At 44.9% G+C, this 22,934-nt stretch overlaps 1 protein-coding gene across 1 annotated transcript in view; it reads left to right on the top strand.

Moving 5' to 3' along the window:
- Positions 1 to 232: 232 nt before the first annotated feature.
- LOC119184742 (glutamate receptor ionotropic, kainate 2) overlaps positions 233 to 22,934 on the top strand; it is a 197,196-nt gene continuing 174,494 nt past the window's right edge. The window contains exon 1 of the mRNA XM_075895843.1: positions 233 to 473. Coding sequence (XP_075751958.1) covers positions 368 to 473 — 106 coding nt within the window. The 5' untranslated portion in view covers positions 233 to 367. The remainder of the gene's footprint in view (positions 474 to 22,934) is intronic.

The following is a 22,934-nucleotide window of genomic DNA, read 5'->3' as shown; positions in this document are numbered from 1 at the left end:
TTCTCGTTGCGTTTGCACGTGCTGTTTATATCTCCGGTAAAAAAAAAAGTGATCTTCGTTATTGTGCCCGCATGTCCCGTACGTGAAACTGCGAACATCCCTCAAAGTGCCACAGCATTTTCGTTGACTTTCGGAGAAGACGGAAATATCATCCCAGCGTTAAAAATGACGTCATTGAATCTCATAAGGGTTGGTCCGCTTCCTGAGTGCCAATATGACTGCGTGTATGGTTAACACTTCAATGCACCGATGTCAAGTATCGACCGAGCAGCATCGGCGATCAAGCGAGCTGGAATAACCATTCGGGAATTTCATTGTTCCCACTACAGTGTGAGCCCGAGTGTGAGCAGCATTTGTCGGGTGTGTCATGAGGATGCGTTCCGATCGGATTGTGTCTGCCGCCAGGTTCCTAGCAATTCTGCTAGCCTGTCTGACTTTGGGCCATGCAGGTGAACTGCCAACTGTTCACATAGGTGAGTTTCTCATTCTTGAGCCTATACTTTGGATTTGGAGTTTTACTTTTTTATTTGAACCCACAATGCAGTTGGGCCAAAGCGTTCTTGTAATTCTGGGGACACAGTGGTATACAAGGTTGCCACAGGACTCTCTCACACTCCTTACACTCTTAGTCAGGCCCTGGGTAAATGCTGGCTATATTACGTACAGCAGACGTAAAATGTGCGGTTTCCTCTCTATATTCAGCACTTCAAGCGGTACCTGATTAATAGTGTAGTAGCGAATATCAAGAGTTTGCTCCCTAGCGCTGGGGTTTGAAAGAAACAAAAAATTTAAAGAGGGAAACGTCACAAAGTAGTTTCAATTAAAATCACTCGAAAAACAAAGAAAAAAACGCCAGTGGCTCGGAAAAAAAAAAGCAGTAGCGTTTGCGTAGCATTCTTCTCTGATGCTATCAAATTCTTTGTTCGCGACAATCGCAGTCAATCAACAAGCAGGAGGTCCCGGAAAAAAAATTAAGGGACCCTAAAGGTTCGCCTTTAGGAGTTGAACGGGATAGCGATATCCGATTTCTAGTGCTTACTTCATACACTCAGTGCATGAAACCCTTTTGAACTTTGTGTGTTGTAGTTGGTGACCGTCTTTAAAACACGAAGCCATTATGATGAACACAATTTCTGACGCCCGCTGGCATTGGGTGCTTGTACCACACATTAGTACTGCAATATTTCTTGTTGCATTGGGAAACATCTATACAGGACGCGTCTGTTTGTATAGCATGAAAGCTACTTTCACTGTATCTCCAAGCAGAGGAAGCTATTTTCACTGCATTCACTAGCAGACACGTGGCCGTGTGGTGGAACATGCACCCACTTGCCACGGAAACGTCGGGGTTAGATCCCCACTCTGACCCAGTATGTTTATCATTTATTTTACTTGAGTCGTTAATTTTTCAGTCACGCATAAGATGATCGTTTTTCGCTCACAACAAACGACCTAGACGCTGCGATTTCCTGAAAACAAGCTCTATAGCCTTAACGCGTTAAAACATACAGTGTGTCGGTGCTTTGCTTGTGGCCACTCCCACGGAAAATCCCACATTGTTGATTCTACGTCGTTGAGGTGCGTTTAAAAAGTTAAGCACTAATGTATGGACATGAGTGGCAAGATGTGTAATCTCTATGCTAAAAAAAAAAAACAACACCCGTTGTTGAATGTAATCTTCTCATAAATTACCTAAAAAGGTCATTGCGGGACGTATGCGGAGGCTGATACTGAGTCGATATTGTGTTGGCCTCGGTGGTTCATGGGCTTAGCTGAAAGGTCACAGCCGGGTATATGTGTAGGCGACGTTGCCTGAACGTGTCAGCGATATTACAGAAAAGTCTTGTGGCTAGTCTTCATCGCTTCACTTTGACGTTTTACTTTCAAATGTGTGTATGACACTTCCGTTACGGTGATATCTCAGCAGAGTCATGAAACCTCGCATGTCATATATCATGAATGCGGTGGCCAAGGGTGCGTGAGCTACGCCACATTTAGGACCATGAGTTCATCGCCATTATGCAGCAGTATGTAGTACGCGGTGACCCACCTATTGCGTAGTAGACATTTTCTTGTTGGCGTTTGAAAGGAGACCTACACACCTTTGGCGCGGCTTTTTGTTTTGCGATTGCACTAATTTACTTGCGCTGAAGTTACGGTGGGCACTTCCGTTTTGTACTACCTGGTGCCAGATCTCGCGGAATTTATAGCTTCGTGGTCGTGACCTTTTGGCTGCCAGTTAGACGTCTTTCATTTAAAGAAGTTGGAAAAAGGATAGATTGGAGAGTAATGCACCCGAAGTTGTCTCAGTGAAAATGGCTACCAAGTAACATTTGTACAATTGTACTTCAGTTTTCTCCACATAGCAAAGGCGTTTTCTTAGGTTGTTAAGGATATTTTAGAACACAGTGGCTTAATCTGCGAATTCGACGCAAATATTGCATCCCTCCGTCCACACAAAGTCAACACAACTTCATACTTTTCGCCTCTTTATAGCACAATACACTGTATGTCAAGGATTAATGTTGCCACAATAGTTTCTTTCTTGTTTAAACTGTTGAACAATATCTTCGAAAGTCTTTGAAAACCTCGATATCACTCAAAGACGTTGCGAACAACACTGCTCGATTTCAGAGGCAATGTTGTGAATGACCGTTTTTATATATCGGCCTGTGGTGTTATTTGGAAAAGCACATCGTTAATTTAACGCGTATGCACGCAATGATCTAGTAAAAAAAATCAGAAACAGTAACGCTGGTAGCGTGCACAAGACGGTTGTTCGCGTCATGATGACTTCACAAAAGCCATAAAGTAGTTTTCATTCCAAGTAACACAGAATAAAAAAAGCTGTAATGGATACGGTCATGTAGCACTGTATATAAGGTGTTTGTTTCGGTGAAAGCGGCTACTACGAAGGGGAAAAATTACGGCTGCATACCGTATTGCTATTATATGGAACATTTTTATCTGTCATTGCAGTGCGAAAGAAAGTTATCATAGAACCCGCTCGTTCTTGCCGTGCCACAATATGTAATACTCATGATTATAAGACTTTCTTTTGAAAACTTGCGGAATGCGGTCCTATTTTCTTAACCATTTTTTTCTATGCCTCTTTCTTTGACATATAAGTACTTTTTAATTCTTTTTATATCACAAAAAACACGAAAATAGTCATTAAAAGAAAGTTCTTGCCCTCGTATTTCCATCGCATCTCATATAAAACGTTCATCAAATTTCAGTCAGCCGCGTAACTTTGACGAAGCCTTCACATTTAGTGTTCCTTCAGTGAAGCTAATCACCGACACCCCTTTACCATTTCGTCTGTATATGGTATTGTACTCTGAATAGCGCCTTTTCAGTATTAATTAGTTCATTAGCAACGCGGCGAGATAACTCGAAGTTAAACTGAACAAACCAGGACGGATAAACCAGCTGACCAGCCAGGAATTTGCGCTAAGGCACTGGCTTGGTGAACATTTTTGAGTCGCTTTGTTTGCCTCCATGTGCACTCAATAAAAAGGTAAGAGTAACTTCGCGTAAACTACCTAGCTTGAATGCTTTTCTAATCACTTTAAAGATCATGCGTCCTGTATTATTTTTTTATCTACTACCACATTCCTTAAACGTGTCTTCAGTCTTCTACACGACAAAGATACAAGGAAGGAATGGTGATCAGAGTAACTGTGAACAGTCTTATAGTTCTCCATTGTCGGAAGATCACATCGCCCATTGTTAGATGAAGTTTCCAGTAGGAACTAAGGTGTTTTAGGGCTTTGCTCAAGGACGTGGGTCTAGTATTTTAGGTCTTAAGGCCGCATATTTATGATGGCTGAATGAATAAAAATATTCACCCGTATGCGTAGATTTCTGTGCTTGTTAATGAACTCGAACTGCTTGCAATTAACCTAGTGTCCACCACTTGAGCACGCCATTCTCGAAAAGCATCTTCGTAGCACCACCGTATGGTTGTTTTCTGTAACAAAATCAACAAACTGAACTCTCTTCTGTGATGCTAAGTACTTTTAAATTATTTTAACTGATAACCTAGAAAATCACGAACTATCATTTTTCTCCAGGAACGTATTTAATCGTCTGCATTTCATACGCTTGGGCAAATTTGAAGTGCAGTGACATCGTGTAGACGCAGATGAGTTTGGTTGTTAGATATAGATAAATTGCTTTCTGTAGAGTTCGTTTACCTCTTACTTCTCAGCTCTCCACATTTAATTGAACAGATTTCTACAATGAATAATCTGCTATCTGTAACTTCTTCTTTGTTTTCAAAGGTGATGTATATTGAAAGATAAGTTTTCATATAATTAGAAGAATACAGAAAATCAAAGTTGTGTTGGGTGAGGGAAATGTCCGTACAAAAAGCAGGATGTACGACTATATTGAAATCCAAGTATATCTGTGGCGGGCAAAATTAAGAAAAGACGAGAAAGTGCCACACTAGTGTGCTGCTGGCCCCTAAGTGGCCCCATTAAGAGCTCGCCAGCATTGCTTTGTTTAGGGACTATCTGACAGCTGTGTAAAGCCCCTGGTACCACTGCAGCAAATATTAGTTTGGATGCCTTTTCAGTAGGATGTAGTTTGGTCTGCCTCGTCTTCCTTGGTCTGTTTTGTTCGAATGGTTTGCGCGCATTCTCGCAGGATTGTGCACTTTCCTGGTCTTTCTAAGCTCAATGTTTTGATTGTACAAAGACACACACGTGCGCGCACGCACGCACGCACACACATGTAGGCAAAAAAGAAAGGAAGCAACAAAAGGGAGACGGCAGAGAGGTTAAGCTGAAAGACATTCGGTTGGCTACCCTGCACAGAGGGATTAGGGAAGAAGACAAGAAAGATGAGAAAGCGGAAAGAGAATGAAATAAGGGAGAGATTGACAGTAATTTCACTGCAGCGTGTAGAACTCTACCGCAAGTCAGAAGCATTCACACAAACTTGTCTTTCTCAAGAAACATAAGAAGGGTTTCACTGCCTTGTCGGCTGTCGAGAGATGTGGACACTACTGTAATAGCACCTGCACAAAAAGAGGTCGATCATCCAGTCGCCGCATTGCGTTGGCAAGTACTTGTCTGTCTGAGGCAAATCGAAGACAGTGGCACAGCAGGTGTTGGATATTTTCATTGATGCCGCCAACATCGTATGCCGCACTGTGAGTCATTCCGAATTACGTAGTGTAAACTTTCATGAAAGCAATTCCCAGCCAAAGGTGATAGAGAAGCAAAGCTTTACGTCGATTCAGAACGGGTGGAGGCCGGAGTCTTAGTGAAAGGTCAAGTTCGCGTAGTCTTGTACGTCGTATGCTTGGTGCGTTCCACTCAGTCAGTGGGAAACTGCGGATCAGTTGACGAATCTGCCTCGCCGCGTCCGCTCTTGAAAGGGGAATCGGAACACTGTTCGCTTCTTCGTGTGACTTGCGAGCAGCATGATCTGCAGAATCATTTCCGCTCGTACCCCAATGCCCAAGTAACCATTGAAAGACGATGTCGTGGCCTTTTTGTATTAAAAGGTGGTGAAGTTTCACGGTTTGGTAGGTCAACTGGTCGTGGCATCTGCGTCAGAGGCAAGACCCAGCAAATCTCGCCAAAGAAACCCACCGCAAGCGACAAGCCCAATGAGACGCTGAAAAGCAGTCGAGGCAAAAATATCGTAATCTCTATACTGACGCAAAGTGGCATTGTTATTCTCGCTACCCTTTACGTCATGTGGGTGCTTCCGTCTGGAAGATTCTCAAAAGTTGCAGATGATAAAGCACTCTACGGGATGACACTAATCCTGCAAACCAAGCGCCGGTTCGTGAGTGCCGACCACGCATTGATTGGCAAATGTGCCACGTACGGTGCATATCTTCTATATACTCATGAAGTCATACAACTAAATGAAGCGCATAAGTTACCCTATGGTTGGTGTTTGGCTGTGTGTGGAAAGTGAAGGTGACTACAGGCTGTGCTTTGAAGTGTCTGATACAACCACTTCGTCCTGGCTGTCTCAGTGACATCAGTGCGAGCCATCTATAGCATGATACGCACACATGAATGTGGTAGACTGTGTTTCAGTGTTCGTGAAAAATTCTGCAGCGCATTTCTCGTTTTAGTTCGCTGTGTACGCCGGGTACTGCTGCCTTGCCCAGGCGTAGTTCCAACCCTGCAAATTTTGTTTGTCCATCGGTGTTGTTGATCTACGTAATGCATCAATCAACAATGGAAATAGCAATAAAGTCACAATTACTGGGCGAGCACTAACACCTGATGTACGGAGGGCTGCTATTATGCTTAGCAACCTATATTAAGCTGTTTCGTTTATGAAACATTAGCTAAGGAAACAATTGTAAAGTTTGCACGATGACCGCGAAGCTATACAAGCCATCTTCAAGTAACGCTGTCTGCATCTTGACGCACCGAAAAAAACTGCCCTGTGTTTGTCAAAATGGTAGTAATACGAATGTGCGCGAGTCACACAACTCCAGATAACAGAAAAAAAAATGTTGTACATGATGACAAACTGCACGTAGTAATGTTCTACATCATAAATAAGGTTCCATTTCATAGAGTTCAGTAAAAATTAGTGGAGGACGCTCGCGAGTAGAGCAAGAAAAAGAGAGCCCTTGCAAGCTTCCCTACTCTTTGAGAAGACCAACTTGCGGGATTGTTCCCATTGAAACCCGCTTCCAGTGAAATTACACAGCGAGCAAACGAAGTAAAAGAAAAAAAGCAAACGATTGTGTGGGTCCCAATCTTTATTGGCGAAAATCTTGTACGCAAATGACAGCACTGTAGCGGGAGCATAAACGGAAACTGGCTCGGTTGGCAGCCAACGGTTCATTTAAGTTTAACGACTTCCGACTTTTCTCCATATTGGCGCACAAACGGCCGTGATCAAGCTCGTCATCGTCGTGTTCGTTTTCCCGCAATTCACGATTCGTGCTCCCTGAAGGGCAGAATTTGAAAACTACCGAAAGCGCCCCCTCGAGCCTCCACGCCCCTTCCTGGGCTCCCAGGCTACGCCATCGTCGTTCCATCCCGCACGGCTGCCGTCGAAAAAGCGATACGACCAGGGAGCCACGGGAAAATGCAGATAAATGAGCGTTGCGGGGAACGAGGATAAGTCACTCCCAAATAGCACTCGTTTTGAGTGCGTGCGGTTACACCGGTTTCCACGCTGCATTTTTTCTTTGCCTTGCAAATCTTTTTTTGTTGTTGTTTCTTGCGCAGCTCTTTGATGCCTTTGCCAGTTTGCACGAATTTGGTGAAAGATATTGTAACGAGTTGTTCGGAGTACAAAAAGGAAGCACTGTAGGAATATTTTGTGATAGAATGGAAAGCTTGGTCAGTTAGAATGAAGAGATTCTTGGTAACGTTTCGGCGCGCACGCAGTGGACAGGAAAACGGAAGACGAGGAGACAAACAATCGCGATTTCGCGCTTGTTTGTCTTCTGGCCTTCTGTTCTCCCGCCCCCTGTGTGCACGCCGAAATTTTACCAAGAATGTCACTGTAGTAAATAATATTCTACTGGATTGATACAATCAGCTTACGTACACGAAAAGATTTGTCAAATGTTTCAATTGCTGTAAAACTTAATGGCATCGTGTTAGTATTTATCGTGTGATCTGCCCTACCCCCTCTTCCCCTGTAACGAGACATAACAGGAATCATTTATTTTATGTGAGCTGGCCCGCACTATCTCCCATATAATGTCCTTTATCGTGGCCTAACGCTGTAGTAACCTAAGTAACATTTCATGACCATTATCTAGTTTATACGCATTATCTAGAACTTCTACTCATTTTCGCGTGCTGGAGCTCGCTTTGCAGAAATGCTGGTGTAGGTGGTGGCGTAGTTGGTTCTGAGCAAAAAAAAAACAAAAAAAACATTGTTATCCGTGAGATGTAAGCTCGAGATAAAATCAATAAATAAATAAGTAATACAAACTCTTCAGTGCAAGCTATATTTGAAACACGTTTTACGAGGCCGTGCCAGTGCTGAATACTGCTTTAAGAACAAAAAAACAGATAACAGGAATTTGATGTTGGCATTCGATTTTGTGTGACGGAGTTCTAGAATTGCACTAGGCGTCAACTCGTCTGAGATTCGCGATGAGTGGGTTGTTTACACCTGTCCATTTATCACAAAGTGTGCAGCTGTTCAGGTGCTCGTAGTGCCTCACGGACGCGTACTGGGCACTTTGCCATTACGCGACAGGAAGAATTATGTCTCGTGGTGGCCACTTCACAGCTATACACTCTAAACACTGGAAGATAGTTTAAAATGGCAGTTGTACGCGCACATACTTCCGCTCCTTTGTAGCATAATTGAAGGTACTCCGCCCGGGGGCCAATTACGATAGTTTTCATTACGATAAGTGCTACTCTAGAAAGCGAAGCTGAAGCGTACTCCAAGTTTGTTTTTAGTGTCACGAAACCCCAATAACGACACCGTCCGTAATATACCGAGCATTGTCTAACTTCAAAACAGTTAGCAATTTCACAATTATTTTCACATTTTCGAAGCAAAATGGTTAAACGTAAATTCAAGCAAGCAAATATATCAAGTGCTAATCTCCATGAGGCCAAACGATCCAGTTCGCGCAGCAACGCCACGAGGGAACAGGTTCGGTGTGTACTCGTTTATTCCTCTTCCTTTAACTTTCAGAAGTCGAGTCTAATTTTCCCTGCTCGAAAACAAAACGCTGGCAGGTCGGCACAGCACTTCTTGGGGAATTCTCCTGAACAGCCGCGCACGCCATATGAACTTTTTTTAATTTCTTGCTGAACACTATTCGCAGATAGTGCCGTAGTCTGCTACACTTGTGTCGGCTTACCTCTGATTACGGAGAGCGTTTCGAAAGGCTTGCTTCCAAGAGGGCTACACCTACGCAGAATTTCATTAGACAAAATGCAACCTGTTCTTTCGTACGATACAATCTTTGAATTTAAGCTTCAGTGGAAAAGTAAAGATAGTGAAAAAGCCCCAGTTTTGCCACAAAGGCGAAGCAATGTATGCGATAGCAACATAGTTGAGTGTTTCACGAAGAAATTTAGGCTAATATTTTTAGGAATAAACTTAGGCTAATATTTTTAGGAACAATAATAATTGTAGTAAACATGTGCTTCCTAAGTAACCAAGTTTCCTGCGGTGTGGCCACAGTACATGACCACAACAAGGTTCGTGCGTAGTGGTGGCCTTGTTCTACGAAGTGAGGCTGGCGGTATACTCAATGAGATCCGATCTCACGTAACTCTACAAAGCGCTGGTGTAAGAGAACATGGCCACTGCAGGTGCTTTTTGGGACCCTCTTTTCGTGTGTAGAGTGCAGCCCGTAGAAGCTCCCGCCTACTGTGGGTGCACAAGCTCACCCCTTTCGCTCGCGAGATAAGCACGTGGGCCGAAGACTGAGGCCGGAAAGGCAATGTTCGCCCAGCAGAAAGAGGAGGCTTGCGCATCCTTCCCCTTAATATATACATACATATACATACGGGTTACTGATGGCGGTGGCGGCGCCGACGGCAAAAGGCAGCCGAGACTGTTCATGGATAATCTATTGCAATAAAAGGAAGAAATATAACCTGATCTACTATACAATACATGAAAAGCTTCGTTGATAACAGCGAATACATCTGCGTGAAATTTCATGGTGAGAACCAGCATTGTAATAAACAATAACTAATTAGCGAAGAAAAAAAGGAAATGAATAGAATGGCAAGAAAGCCGGAACACACAAGCAAAGACGTAATTCAAATGAAGACGAAAAATTATAAGGGTGGTACGTCTTTTAATATTTGCGTATTACTTAATTAATATAAGAGAATATTGCTTAGGAGGTGTATCTGCGAGCCCATTTGTCTTCGTGTTCAGCGTCGTAAAGGTGAATCGAGGTGTGCAGCGCGAGTTTTGTACAACTGGGTATATTAAGCCAGCCACGTAGCAAGTTTTCGTATAGGTATGAATAGTTAAGCTTCTAGGGACAAATCGCGACATAGCGGTGCGTTTAACCAGAATAAACAGCAGCCGTTAATTCGAGCTTTTCCACATGGAATTATTTATAGCTAAAATATTCGTGTACAGCAGTTGAGTAATGATTGACGAATACTGCGCTGCTTATCTACGTAAACACTTCTAAAAAGAAAACTTCGCGCCACTAATTGAACCGGAATATTTAGCTGAATGTTAACTGTAACGGAAACTTCTGTACCGAGCGCACCACTTGTAAAGTTTGGGTCCCTCAATAAGGCATTTCAGTAATTTGATTGTTCATTGGGCAATTTTTTTATAGCGTCCAGTGTCAGGATATGTATCCTTAAAATATACATCGGAGAACCAGGTGAAAAATCAGCTTGCAGGTGGTACAGGTGTAAACGCTCTAATACAGCGATTTTGATTGTAATCAGCTCAAGCAGGTAGAGCGCCTCTTCGAAGAATATTGCGAAAGGCAAAGTACATACATTAGAATATCCTACTTATGGCATAACCAGCGATCGATCATTGGAACAAAGCCACGATGTTAGTGAAGCCCTGGAAGGGAAGGTATAATTTGGTGCTATTAGGCTTGTTTTATTTTGCCTTAGTAAGGCTAGAAATATTGAACAATAATAAATGACGTGGTCTTGCTAGGTTGTTCATGACTATCCATCATTCCCATACGTGCTCACTGTGAAGTCCCATTTCACAGTGTGGTAACGTGATGGCCTTAAAGAGCTAGCTTCACAATAATTCAGTTCTAGTCGGTCTGTTTACAAAGAAATATTACAAATATGCGCATCAGACTCAAATACAAGCCTTTTAAGTGGCAAGCGGATGTTCAGCTATCGAACCAGGCACATGTTTGAAATTGGTCCGGAAAAAAAGAATAGCCATATGAATGTCACGTGTTGAGTTCAGTACCTTTAACGCTTGTTATATAGCCTGGTATCGAAGCGCACAATCGCGACAGGCATCGGAATGTGTGAATTGTGCTACGAGTGGTAGCATTAAGGCCCACTTATTAAGGACCGTTGAGACACTTTATCATCATCATCATCATGTGCAGCTGAAGCACCAACAATGTGAGCAGGTGCGAAGGTTCGCGTGTTGCCCTTTGTACGTGTGGTGAGAACTTCATTGGTTCGCGAAAGGAAGAATGATGGCGTACTTAGCACTTACCAACTGTTCTTGCAGCAGTAATTCTATAACAGCTTGAAGCGGCTAACGTTACACGCGCAGCTGTTTTTTTTTGTGTGTGGCATGGTGGGGGCTTTCATTGAGATTCGATGCAAAGCTAGTAATTGAGAAGTCTACGCGCGAAGAGCCTGTTTTGGTTATAATGTTTTACTCCTGAAGATCATGCTGAAAGGGCGTCTAAGTTTTACCGCATAGTTGTTTTTCGCAGCTCGCACACAATGCTTTTGCACTTTACTTTAAGGGTCCCTGCAATGGTCTTTCTTTTTGCTCAAATTTTGTCAGTGTTTAGGCTACACCCCGTTCGTATCATTCCCTTCATAAATTAAGCCAAACACTTTGTATTAAGACAGCCACGGGAAATTATACGGGGCACTTGTTTTGAACGCTGCTCTTTATCCTAGTGTCATTGAACGTCAAACCCTCGAATGCGCATTAACAGTGTTCCTGGCGAGTTTAGCAGAGCCAGCTTCTCCGTAGACCGGGTTGATTGGCGGATCATGGGAGAGGTATTTGCCCTGCAGTGGGCGTAGTCGGGCTGATGATGATGATGATGATGATGATGATAAGCTTCTCCGTATAGCACACGTTTTTGCCGATTCAGATCACGGGGTGTTTGAGGGCTGCTACGAGAGCTGCCACAATACAGCCAGTGGTTCTTATTTTAATAGAAAAAAAGTTGTATGTCTCATAAAACACGGAAATCGGCCGGCGTCGGTGGCGTGAATTATAAATGGAGGCAAATAATAATACATCTAACGATTACGTCCTTACCTAATGTCAACATGATCACAGAAATTGCCAGAATAAGAGAGCTCATCATGACGCCGCTGCATGAAGTCACTGCCGGGTCAAGGGTGTACTGATACTGAAGGCAGGGCACAATACGGTAAAGTGTCGAGAAGTTGCGAAACCTGTGATCTTAGAGGCATCGTAAAACCGCGTTAGTTTTTGTTGGTTGTTGCGTAGCGCTACGTTACTGGTTGTTACGTAGCGACTGCACTCGCATGGGCTACGCAATGACGTGGATTTACAAGTCACCTGCCGCTAGATTTGCAGCATATGTTAGAGCTATGCTGATTCGTGATGTCCGAGAAAAGAATCCTCGCCATAATGCAATCGCAAGCTTACATCTACGTGAAGCAGTCTGTACCACAGGCAGGTGACTTTCAGATTCCACCACCGCATGCCCATGGAGTAACGTAGACTTGGCATATCCAACGACATCGGATACCGGAGCTGGGTATAATGAAACAAAGTAGAACTGAAGTTGGAAGTCTCAAACTCTGTTCTGCTGACACTGCGTTGCGTAGTAGATCACACGTTTGAAGTCTTAAAAAGTTACAAATTTTACGCAGCGATCCAGAATCACTCCACAAGTGTTCTTAAGGACTTCCTTAACAGTTGAATGCCATGGCACAAGAGAGAGAGAGAGAGAGAGAGAGAGAGAGAGAGAGAGAGAGTTTATTATAAGGCAGAGAGGTTGGCCCAAGCTAGTTCGCTCTAGCCTGCTACTCTACACAGGGGATAAGGGAAGGGAAAAGGAATGAGGGATGAAGGGTGATGATGGGGACAAGAAGAGGTGGTGCGTATGTACAGTAGCCACTTAGCATAGTACCCTACAGTCTAGTATCTAGTCCAAAGCTTTTTATAAAATCTAAAACAGCCTTTGTAGCAGTTTTGACACTGTTTGGTCGTTGTGGCGGTCGCCCGTTGTGGCGGTCACTCAATGGCGGTCGCCCGATGCTTGCCAACGTTGCAGTTAGCACTTTTCTTTGCGCCACGTATAATGCACAGTCACAAAATATACGAGCTAAAATTTCGCGCACTTGGCAGCGCTCACCATTCGGGCTGTCCACACGGCGGATTAGGTGGGTGTAGTGGCGAGTGAACGCGACTGACGCCCAGGTGAATCTGGTGCAGTATATTAGCATGTCTTCGGCTGGGAAGACGAAAAAGCATACCGGGGTCTGTTGCACGCAGACGCTTGTTCCGGTGATTTGGTAGCGACCAGTAAGTGGCAGCACATTCGCGCATGAGCGCTCTCAACAATGTGTTGACGTCACGTCGCGAATATGGTACTTGGACACAAAATTGTCATAATAGCATAAGGGTCACTTTCAATAGGAGTCAAGAACCTAACAACCTGGACACTCTGTACTGTTGCTAACATACGACATTTAAATAATACCAAAAATTCAGCGTTGCCGCACGTGACCTAGACGACCAATGAAAACTTGTCGCCAGGGCCCGGGAGGTGATTGCGGCCAGAGGATTCCTCGAATAAGGGACCCTCCCACCTAGGGTGACCCCGAGCTCACAAACTCGGGAACTTTGTTTCGAAAAATAAATGTCGAATTCATGATCATCAGTGTTTCGTGTCTGCGTTCATAAGATGGCCACTTATATCTGCATATATAATGCCCTACCAACATAATGCGGTTTGGTAAGCCGTGCAAAAAAAATGGGTTGTAATTAGCAGATATCAGCGTAGAAGCGTGGACGTGTGGGCTCGTAAGATATTAGGAAATGACTTTGAAGCGCAAAAAAACGAGAAATCTTCTGTCCTTGTTTTTCGAGACTTCAAAGTTGTTTTTTAAAGATAGCAGTGGCTGCAAAACGTATATATATATATATATATATATATATATATATATATATATATATATATATATATATTTATATATATATATATATATATATATATATATATATATATATATATATATGTATATATATTTATATATATATATATATATATATATTGTCACGTTACAACGTAACTGTAACCTGCTGATAAGGGCACACAAGGGCGTCAAACTGATTCGAACAACGGCAGTACGACTATTGTTTTTCTCTGCACGCGCATCTTTGTCCTCTTCTGAACAGCGGCACATACAAGCATGCTAGCATCTGTGGGAATAATAGTTTCAGAACTTGTACTAGTGGCATTACCCCCCTTCCCAAAGGACATCGTCCCGATTTCATAACATTATTGCCAGATGAAAACACACACGATAAGCAGTACACAAGGGGGTGTTCACAATCACTGTAAGTCTACTCAAGGGAGTGTGACGAATAGTCAGCGTTGGTAAAATGGTTTCATCCTCGAAACATGGACGACGTGTGGCTGTTGTAAACGGCGGGATTGACGAGCCATGTCCTCGTCAAGAACCTCGTAGTTCACTTCGCTGAGACGACAGAGAACTCTATAGGGACCAAAATAGCGGCGTAACAACTTTTCCGACCGGCCCCGTTGTCGATTGGGAGTCCACAGCCATACTCGTTCTCCGGGTTGGTAAGAGACACCGCGACGACGAGCGTTGTACCGCAGCGAGTCGATGCATTGTTGCTTATGGATTCGTTCGACTGCAAGCTTACGAGCCGCGTCTTCCAGTCTGATAAATTCGTTCGTCTTGACACTAATCTGGTGCCTGTCTGGTAGAAGCATGGCATCCAGCATTGTAGTGACCTCCCTGCTATGAAGCAACCGGAATGGTGTGAATCCAGTTGTTTCTTGCACAGCGGTGTTGTAAGCGAACGTGACATAAGGGAGGATGTCATCCCAGTTTTTGTGGTCTTGGTCAACGTACATGGATAGCATGTCGGCGATCGTCTTGTTTAGTCGCTCTGAGGCCGTTGCTTTGTGGGTGGTATGCAGTAGTTTTTCGATGTACTGTTCTGCTAAGCTGCATGACGTCTTGTATCATCCGGGCGGTAAAGCTGTGCCACGATCAGTTATGACAACTGCTGGTGCTCCATGTCGGAGGACGATGTTTTTCATAAAAAATGGGCAGTCTCAATGGCGGTGCCACGTTGTAATGCCTTCGTTTCGCAGTAGCGCGTCATGTAATCAGTAGCGACTACAATCCAGCGGTTGCCGTCACGAGACTTGGGAAAAGGTCCGAGTAGATCCATGCCTATTTGTTGGAGCGGTTGTGTCGGAGGAGCGATGGGCTTCAAAAAGCCGGCTGGGCGCTGATGTGGTGCTTTACGGCGCTGGCACTCGTGACACGTCTTCACGTAATGCTTCACGTCTCGACTGAGCTTAGGCCAGTAGTAGTGTTGGCGAATCCGGGCCAAGGTACGTGTGTATCCCAAGTGGCCTGAGGAAGGCTCATCGTGACAGGCGGACAAGACATCGGCTCGTAACGCTGGCGGGACAACGAGCACGTACTCAGTCGCGTAAGGGTCGAAGTTTCTTTTATAGAGGATATTTCTGCGGACGCAGAACGATGATGACGAGCGGGCGAATGCTGGTGGTGGATGCGGCGTACGGCCTTCGAGATATTCGATGAATTGTCGAAGCTCGGAATCGTTCTTCTGCTGTTCGGCCAAGTCGGATACACTAACGGCGCAGAGAAAACGGCCGTCGAGATCGTGATCACCTGACACTGTCTTAAGAGGAGCTCGGGAAAGGCAGTCCGCGTCAGTATGCTTCCGGCCAGACTTGTACACGAGTGTCAAATTGAACTCCTGAAGGCGTAAGCTCCACCTGGCCAGACGTCCGGAAGGGTCTTTAAGGTTCGCCAACCAGCAGAGCGCATGATGATCGGTAACAACTCTGAACGGGCGACCATACAGGTACGGTCTGAATTTAGCTATTGCCCAGACAACAGCTAGGCACTCCTTTTCAGTTTTTGTGTAATTCGCCTCCGCAGATGATAAAATCCGACTCGCATAAGCAATAGGGCGTTCGACACCGCCTTGCCACTGGACAAGGACTGCACCAAGGCCGATGTTACTGGCGTCTGTGTGTAGTTCAGTGTCGGCATATTCGTCGTAGTGTCCGAGTAAGGGCTCAGATTGGAGACGCTGCTGGAGCTCGGAGAAAGCGCGTGTTTGCTCAAGGCCCCACACGAAGGGAACGTCGTCTTTTGTCGGACGAGTGAGAGGTTCGGCAATGTTTGCGAAATTTTGCACAAAGCGTCTGTAGTATGCACAGAGGCCTAAAAATTGACGCACATCACGTTTGTTGGTAGGTGGTGGAGAATCTGCGACAGCCAGTGTTTTGTCTGGGTCCGGCCGAATACCATCAGGGCTAACAAGGTGACCGAGGAACTTTAATTCGTTGTAACCAAAATGACATTTTTCGGGTTTCAGTGATAGGCCTGCCGTGCGAATTGCAGCAAACACAGATCTAAGTCGCTGCAAATGCTGCTCAAACGTTTGGGAGAAGACAACGACGTCGTCTAAGTAAACAAGGCATGCTTCCCACTTGAGACCGGAGAGCACTGTATCCATCATCCTCTGGAATGTCGCAGGGGCAGAACACAGACCGAAGGGCAGCACCTTAAATTCGTACAGACCATCAGGCGTTATGAATGCTGTTTTCTCTCGGTCGCGTTCATCAACTTCGATCTGCCAGTAGCCACTGCGTAAATCCATAGAGGAGAAGTATCGGGCGTGTCGGAGGCGGTCTAGTGAGTCGTCGATGCGCATAAGCGGATAAACGTCTTTCTTTGTGACTTTGTTGAGTTTGCGGTAATCGACGCAAAATCGGGGAGTGCCGTCCTTCTTTTTTTTACCAGTACGACGGGGGACGACCATGGACTGTTCGAGGGTTGGATTACGCCATCTTCGAGCATCTGCTTCACTTGAGAACGTATAGCCTCTTGTTCCTTTTGTGATACTCGGTAGGCGTGTTGACGTATGGGTCGCTCAGAATGGTCAGTGACAATGCGGTGCTTTACGGTTGGCGTTTGTTTTATCTTGGATGTAGACGCGAAACAGTCGCTAAACATGCGGAGGATACAGCAGATTTGCTCTTTCTGTGCACATGACAGCTTCGGATTGACATCGACTGCATCGGTTACCGCGGTGTCACTTTCAACGGCTGCAGAAATTGGGGCTATCGTCGTACACGCTTCATCGTCAATGGATTCGAAATGAGCGATAGTTGTTCGCTTGGCCAAATGTTGGTATGATCCACTAAAATTGGTGACCAACAACTCAGTCATCCCACGTTTAAATTGAATTATGCCGCGGGCAACACAGATTTGCTGAGACAAGAGCACCGAAAGGTTGGCTTCAGCGATACCACTACTGTCATGGTCTATGTCGCCCTGTACTGTAACGAACATATTGGTGCGTGGCGGAAGTGTGACGGTGTCGTCGACAATGCGAAGCGCAGTCTTCTGCGGATTGGTATCTCTAGGCTTCGGGCCATAGTCGTCAGCAAACGTTACGAGGCAGTCTCGAAGAATTATAACAGCGCCGTGCTCACGAAGGAAATCCATGCCAAGGATTACTTTCCGGGAGCATTCGGGAAGCACAACGAAAGAAGCAACGAACGTCGACTCACAGATTTGCAGCCTTGCGGTGCATCTCCCGATTGGTGTCAAGAGATGACCACCGGCTGTCCGAAGGTTTGGTTCATGCCCCCAAGGAGTCGTGACTTTCCTGAGTTCAGCCACAAGTTCAGCGCTGATAACTGAGTAGTCGGCGCCGGTGTCGACTAGAGCAGTCACTGGATGGTTGTCGACACGAACGGCAATGTCAGCAGAAACGGGTTCGTCAGCGATGTGAGGTGTCGGCTGAAAGGAATCGTCGAAGGTCGGTGGAAGGGTCGGAGGAGGCTGTTTTGACGATAGCTTAACAGCGGTCCCACCCCTGGAGGCCGCTGATTCTAGTTTCCCCGGCGTGGACTTGGGGACCTAGCGGATCGTCCCGCAGCAACATCGGCGAAAGTGGAGTATTGATTCGCGGACGTAGAGCGTCGAGGAGACGGAGAGCGTGATTGGCGTCGCTGAAGATTCGGAGACGGTAGACTTGCCAAGTATTCTGCGATGGCGCGGGGTCGTTCGCCGTCCCTGGGCCGACGAGCGTCTGGCCGAAATCCAGGTAGGCCCATCTGTCTGTACGAGCACTCCCGGTACAGGTGACCTGGCTCACCACAGTGGTAGCATAGTGGCCGATTGTCGGAAGCGCGCCACACGCTAGATTTACGCGAATTGGGTCGCGGATTCTCATAGTGTGGTGGCCCGGAGAAGTACTGCGGCATCTGCAGGCAAGTCAGTCGTTGGTTTTCATAGCGTGGCCCGCCCGAGAAGTGCCGTGGCGTCTGCAGGCTAGTCGGTCGGGGGAAATAGCTGGCTGCCGGTGCAGGAGTACGTACAGCTTCCGCATACGTTAGCAGAGGAGCTTCGGTTGGAGGTGGCGCTAATGGTCGTACCAGCTGCCGCACCTCTTCATGGACGACGTCTGTCAGAGCAGCCACTTGAGGCTGTGAAGGCACTGCGTGAAGCTTTTGCAGCTCGTCGCGTACAATGCTACGGACTAGCTCAGCAAGGTCTCTCACGCTCGTGACATCGGGTGTTACCAAGGGTGCTGACAGACATGCAAGGTTGTCGGACCGCTCTCACTGCGAAGATCGCTGTCTCAGCATTCGCTCCATTGTCGTCGCTTCACGGAGGAATTCTGCCACGGTAGCTGGTGGGTTTCGTACAAGTCCTGCAAACAGCTGCTCCTTGACACCCCGCATCAGAATGCGCACCTTTTTGTCTTCCGTCATTGCAGAATCCGCTCGACGGAACAGACGAGACATCTCCTCAACAAACATGGCCACGCTTTCATTGGGTTATTGATTGCGAGAATTGAGGAGACGTTCGGCTTGTTCTTTCCGGTCAGCGCTACCATACGTGTTCCGCAGCTGAGTGCAAAACACCGGCCAGGTTGTCAGGGCGGCCTCGTGATTCTCGAACCAAATACGCGCCGAATCCTCCAGGTAGAAATAGACATACCGCAGTTTCCGGTGCTCGTCCCACTCGTTGGCGACGGCGACTCGATCGTATTGGTCCAGCCAGTCTTCAACGTCTTCGTAGGGCTCCCCATGGAAGGGTTTTGGCGTTCGGGAGGCTGGTAGCCATGGTGCTGGCGGAGTCGCGGACGGTTCAGTCTGGCTTGCAGTTGTCGCATATGCCATGGTTCTGGAGCGTTCCGGAAGAGGGCTGAACTGGGGTTGTAGGCCTAGTTGCCGCCGACTGCGTCGAAGGTTGGCTGTTTCTACTAAGGCGTCAATGTTGGGACCGAGATCTTCCTCGTGGTAACAGTGCATAGACTATTACCCAGCACCTCCACCAGTGTCACGTTACAACGTAACTGTAACCTGCTGATAAGGGCACACAAGGACGTCAAACTGATTCGAACAACTGCAGTACGACTATTGTTTTTCTCTGCACGCGCATCTTTGTCCTCTTCTGAACAGCGGCACATACAACCATGCTAGCATCTGTGCAAATAATAGTTTCAGAACTTGTACTAGTGGCAATATATATATATATATATATATATATATATATATATATATATATATATATATATATATATATATATATATATATATATATATATATATATATATATATATATAGTTCTTATGACTGCCATGAGTATCTTGACACAATACATTGTCCGCTGAAAAGTTTGAAACCTCAGAACTATGAAATCTTGTTTCTTTCTTTTATCATTAGCAGCATGATTTTGTGTTTATTTCTTTTAAAAAAACGTGTGCCCACCTAAATCTGGTTAGAAGGTACAGCCCAAGATGTTTCCTTCTACTTCATAAATCCTAATACTCAGTCTTCTTGCTAAGCCATCGCTCTCCAGCTGCTGGCGAAATACCTATGCCAGTGCAGAACAAGAGAGATATTACTCTTCGAATAAAAACTTCGAATGAAAGTAAAAGGCTGTGAAGGTGCCCCTGCGCTTTTTGCGTTCCAGCGGCCTCTTTAATGGCTGTGATTGGAACGCCCTGCTTGTGAGTACACGTGTATATTTTTCTAATTTATTTTATCTCTCTCTATCTCTATCTGCTTTTCGACCCTTATTTTCCGCCCCTGTACCGGGTAGCAAATCGATTCTTCTAGGTTAACCTCTCTGTCTCTTCCTTTTATTTATTTCTCTCTCCTCACTTGACAGCACCAACTCCTACCACTCTCACTCGGACCGCAATAAAGGGTTCGCCGCACAATCCCCGAATTCAGCCGTGCAAGTTCAGTTTTCCCTAAGACGTCCCGACTGATTGGGCAGCGTCCCTTATAATTTGTTTTAAGCACTTCCTTCCTTGGGAAACGCGTCCGTGGACTGCATACGTGCACCTCGCACTTCGTAATCGAGCGCACTTCGAAAACTCATTACGTTCGGTGCCTATTTCAATTCAGTTTTCACTAGTTGATTGACTACTAGTTCAATAAGAGCTCATGAAGTGATATTGCGAACACATACCAGAACGTTGGGATACATTATGGTACGCGAGTGCGTGCTGCCTGGTATCAAGGTACCCGGTAGAGCTATAATTGCATTAGCGCGTTTGTTTTCTAATGTATTCTTTAGAAAACGTTGCGTTTATTCGCACCACTGAAGCGCATCTCAGAAGGCACGAAGAAAGCATGGCACGATTAATATATGTTTTCCCTGTGTCACAGCGATCTCACTTACTCACACAAAAAAATTGTCTGCTTCTTTAATAAATTCACGCAATTATTCTTCATTACTATACATTCAGGAACTTGGCTCTCTTGTAAATAAACTCAAGCTCCCATATAATCTTTGTCTAGTAAATCTCTAAACGTCAAGCAGAATAATCGATGTCGCACCAATTTCATATTTAGAAGACCTATTTTGACGTTCGCGAAATCAGAAGTGATACACCAGTATCGCTCGGTAGAAAGGGAAGTTGCGTCAATTGTTGCTCGTACCAATAGAGGAGGTTGTTCAGAGTGATTTTCCGTTAAGGATATAGGTATGCCTTCATAACGACGAAGAGCACGAAAAAACAGAGACCCCTGAATAACACTAGAAAAAGCGCTTTGTCCTGTGTTGTCTTTTTTAAGCTTCACCGTTCTTTCTAGCATTTGAATAACATTAAAAACAATATTTATTGCTTGTAGGCTTAGTCTGCAGACCTTTTGCACTGAGATGTTGGCCATAAGATAGATATGGTAAGGTACAGGGTACAGTCACAGAGATGTAAATGCCTCAATGTGACTTTTTTACTTTCTGTCCGAACAGGAGTGCGAACCTGTCATAGAAACAACTATAATACGTTAATCTTATGATATTAACTAACCTCACCTAATAATAGTCTCTTACCTCACCTAATAATAGTCTTTTATTTCCGATACTCGGTACATCGAGCTCATTGCGTGTTTATTGAAGCTCACGTTTAGGACGCCACGTTTATATGACCGAACGGAACACTATTTTGGGTGAAACGATAGTCAATTTTTGCGTATTTTTGTTCATTTTACGTTAGACCACATATGTGGGCGTTTTATTATTACACAAAGGTATTTTTTGTATTACGATCATTACTTGTATATTCTTGGGTCTAGACTTGTTTAAAATGTTGTTGTTCATGCGAGGATGTGTTGATCTAACCGCATGATGACCAGAGACATTCTTAGCTGCGTTATTATTTGCATTTCGTGTATTTTAATATACGTTAGGGTGATGCTCCTTGATATGCTTTTTTGTTTGTGACATGTTTGTGATATGTTTGTGATATGTTCGCGCTTTTTTTACATGCGTGCGTTAACGTATTCATTTCCTATGCACCACTACGTTTGTATGTTTTCTGCTTGTATTATATGCTCCATTAATATTCAAGAGCTAAGGAGCAACTTACGCCTGATTTTTGCGCAATATAGAGTTTTTTACGTTATACCAACAAAAAAAAGATAGTGTTCTGCATATATTAACCTGGCAAAATATTCTAACCACACGCGCGTAGTAAAGCCGGTGTAGATTTCATCATGGAAGTATGTTTGCGTCTGCTATCTAATGTGAGTTCGACTCGAAAAAGAAGATCCTGCCCTTCGAGTTCTACCGCAACGCAGAGGTGTTCAAACAACCGTCTTTTTCCCCCTTACCTTTTGTCATTCTACCCGTGCTAGAATCTTCACACGACTGACACTCCTTGGAAGGAGCACTTCGACACTCACCGCAATGCGGGAATTATTCGATGGCCGCGAGCATGCATTTTTCATGAGATCACAAGGCCGACTGACCGGCTCGTTGTTATGCTAGGCTTTGTCTTTCTTTTCTCGGCTTGGCGGATTCGGAGAAAAATTGTGCTCGGCCACTCGGCGCGCACGAATGGCGAATGGTGGGGGTGAGTAATGAGATGGGTCGAAATACCAGTGCTTAGATATGCCACGCCACTCGGACGAAAAGACAGAAATAGAAGAGGGTACCGGTGATCCTGAGAAGCGGAGCGATAGATTGCCATGGCTCCAGCAATTTATTCATTGAGCCTCGTTACATCAATATATTGCTGAGATGTTCCTTCATTTGGCTTTTGTTAAGGCTCCCTCTCTAAATAGGATATTTTTTTTTAGTTTTGCTCTTGTGGAGTCGCTATTAGAAAGGATTATTTTTAATTGTGTGCTCTTTGTAAACATTACTGGCTGTCGAAAGAACGAGCATTGAAGAGCCGTGAAAAATTTTAGCGATTTAGTTTCACCCGGCCAAGCAGCAGTGCAGGGCATACTTGCATCGCTGACAAGAAGGTTTATTTTGTTGTAGGCTAGTCTATCACTTCATACAATTCTGGAATATCACTTCCTGGAATACCAATAAAAATAGTTTTTCTGCAAGCTTATTATAAGATATCATACATCTTTGCCTTCCTGGCGTCTTGGTCTTTTGGAAAGAAAACAATTCATGCATTAGGTAACACTAAGTACCAGTGCATAAGCTTTTTTCTGTTAGAGATATAGATGCGTAGAAGTTTAATTACGGCTTGCTCACAACTAACACAGAGCCTCAATAAA

Source organism: Rhipicephalus microplus, chromosome 5, assembly GCF_043290135.1.
Source record: "Rhipicephalus microplus isolate Deutch F79 chromosome 5, USDA_Rmic, whole genome shotgun sequence".
NCBI classification, from domain to species: Eukaryota; Metazoa; Arthropoda; class Arachnida; order Ixodida; family Ixodidae; genus Rhipicephalus; species Rhipicephalus microplus.
This window is presented reverse-complemented; position numbering and strand designations above follow the sequence as displayed.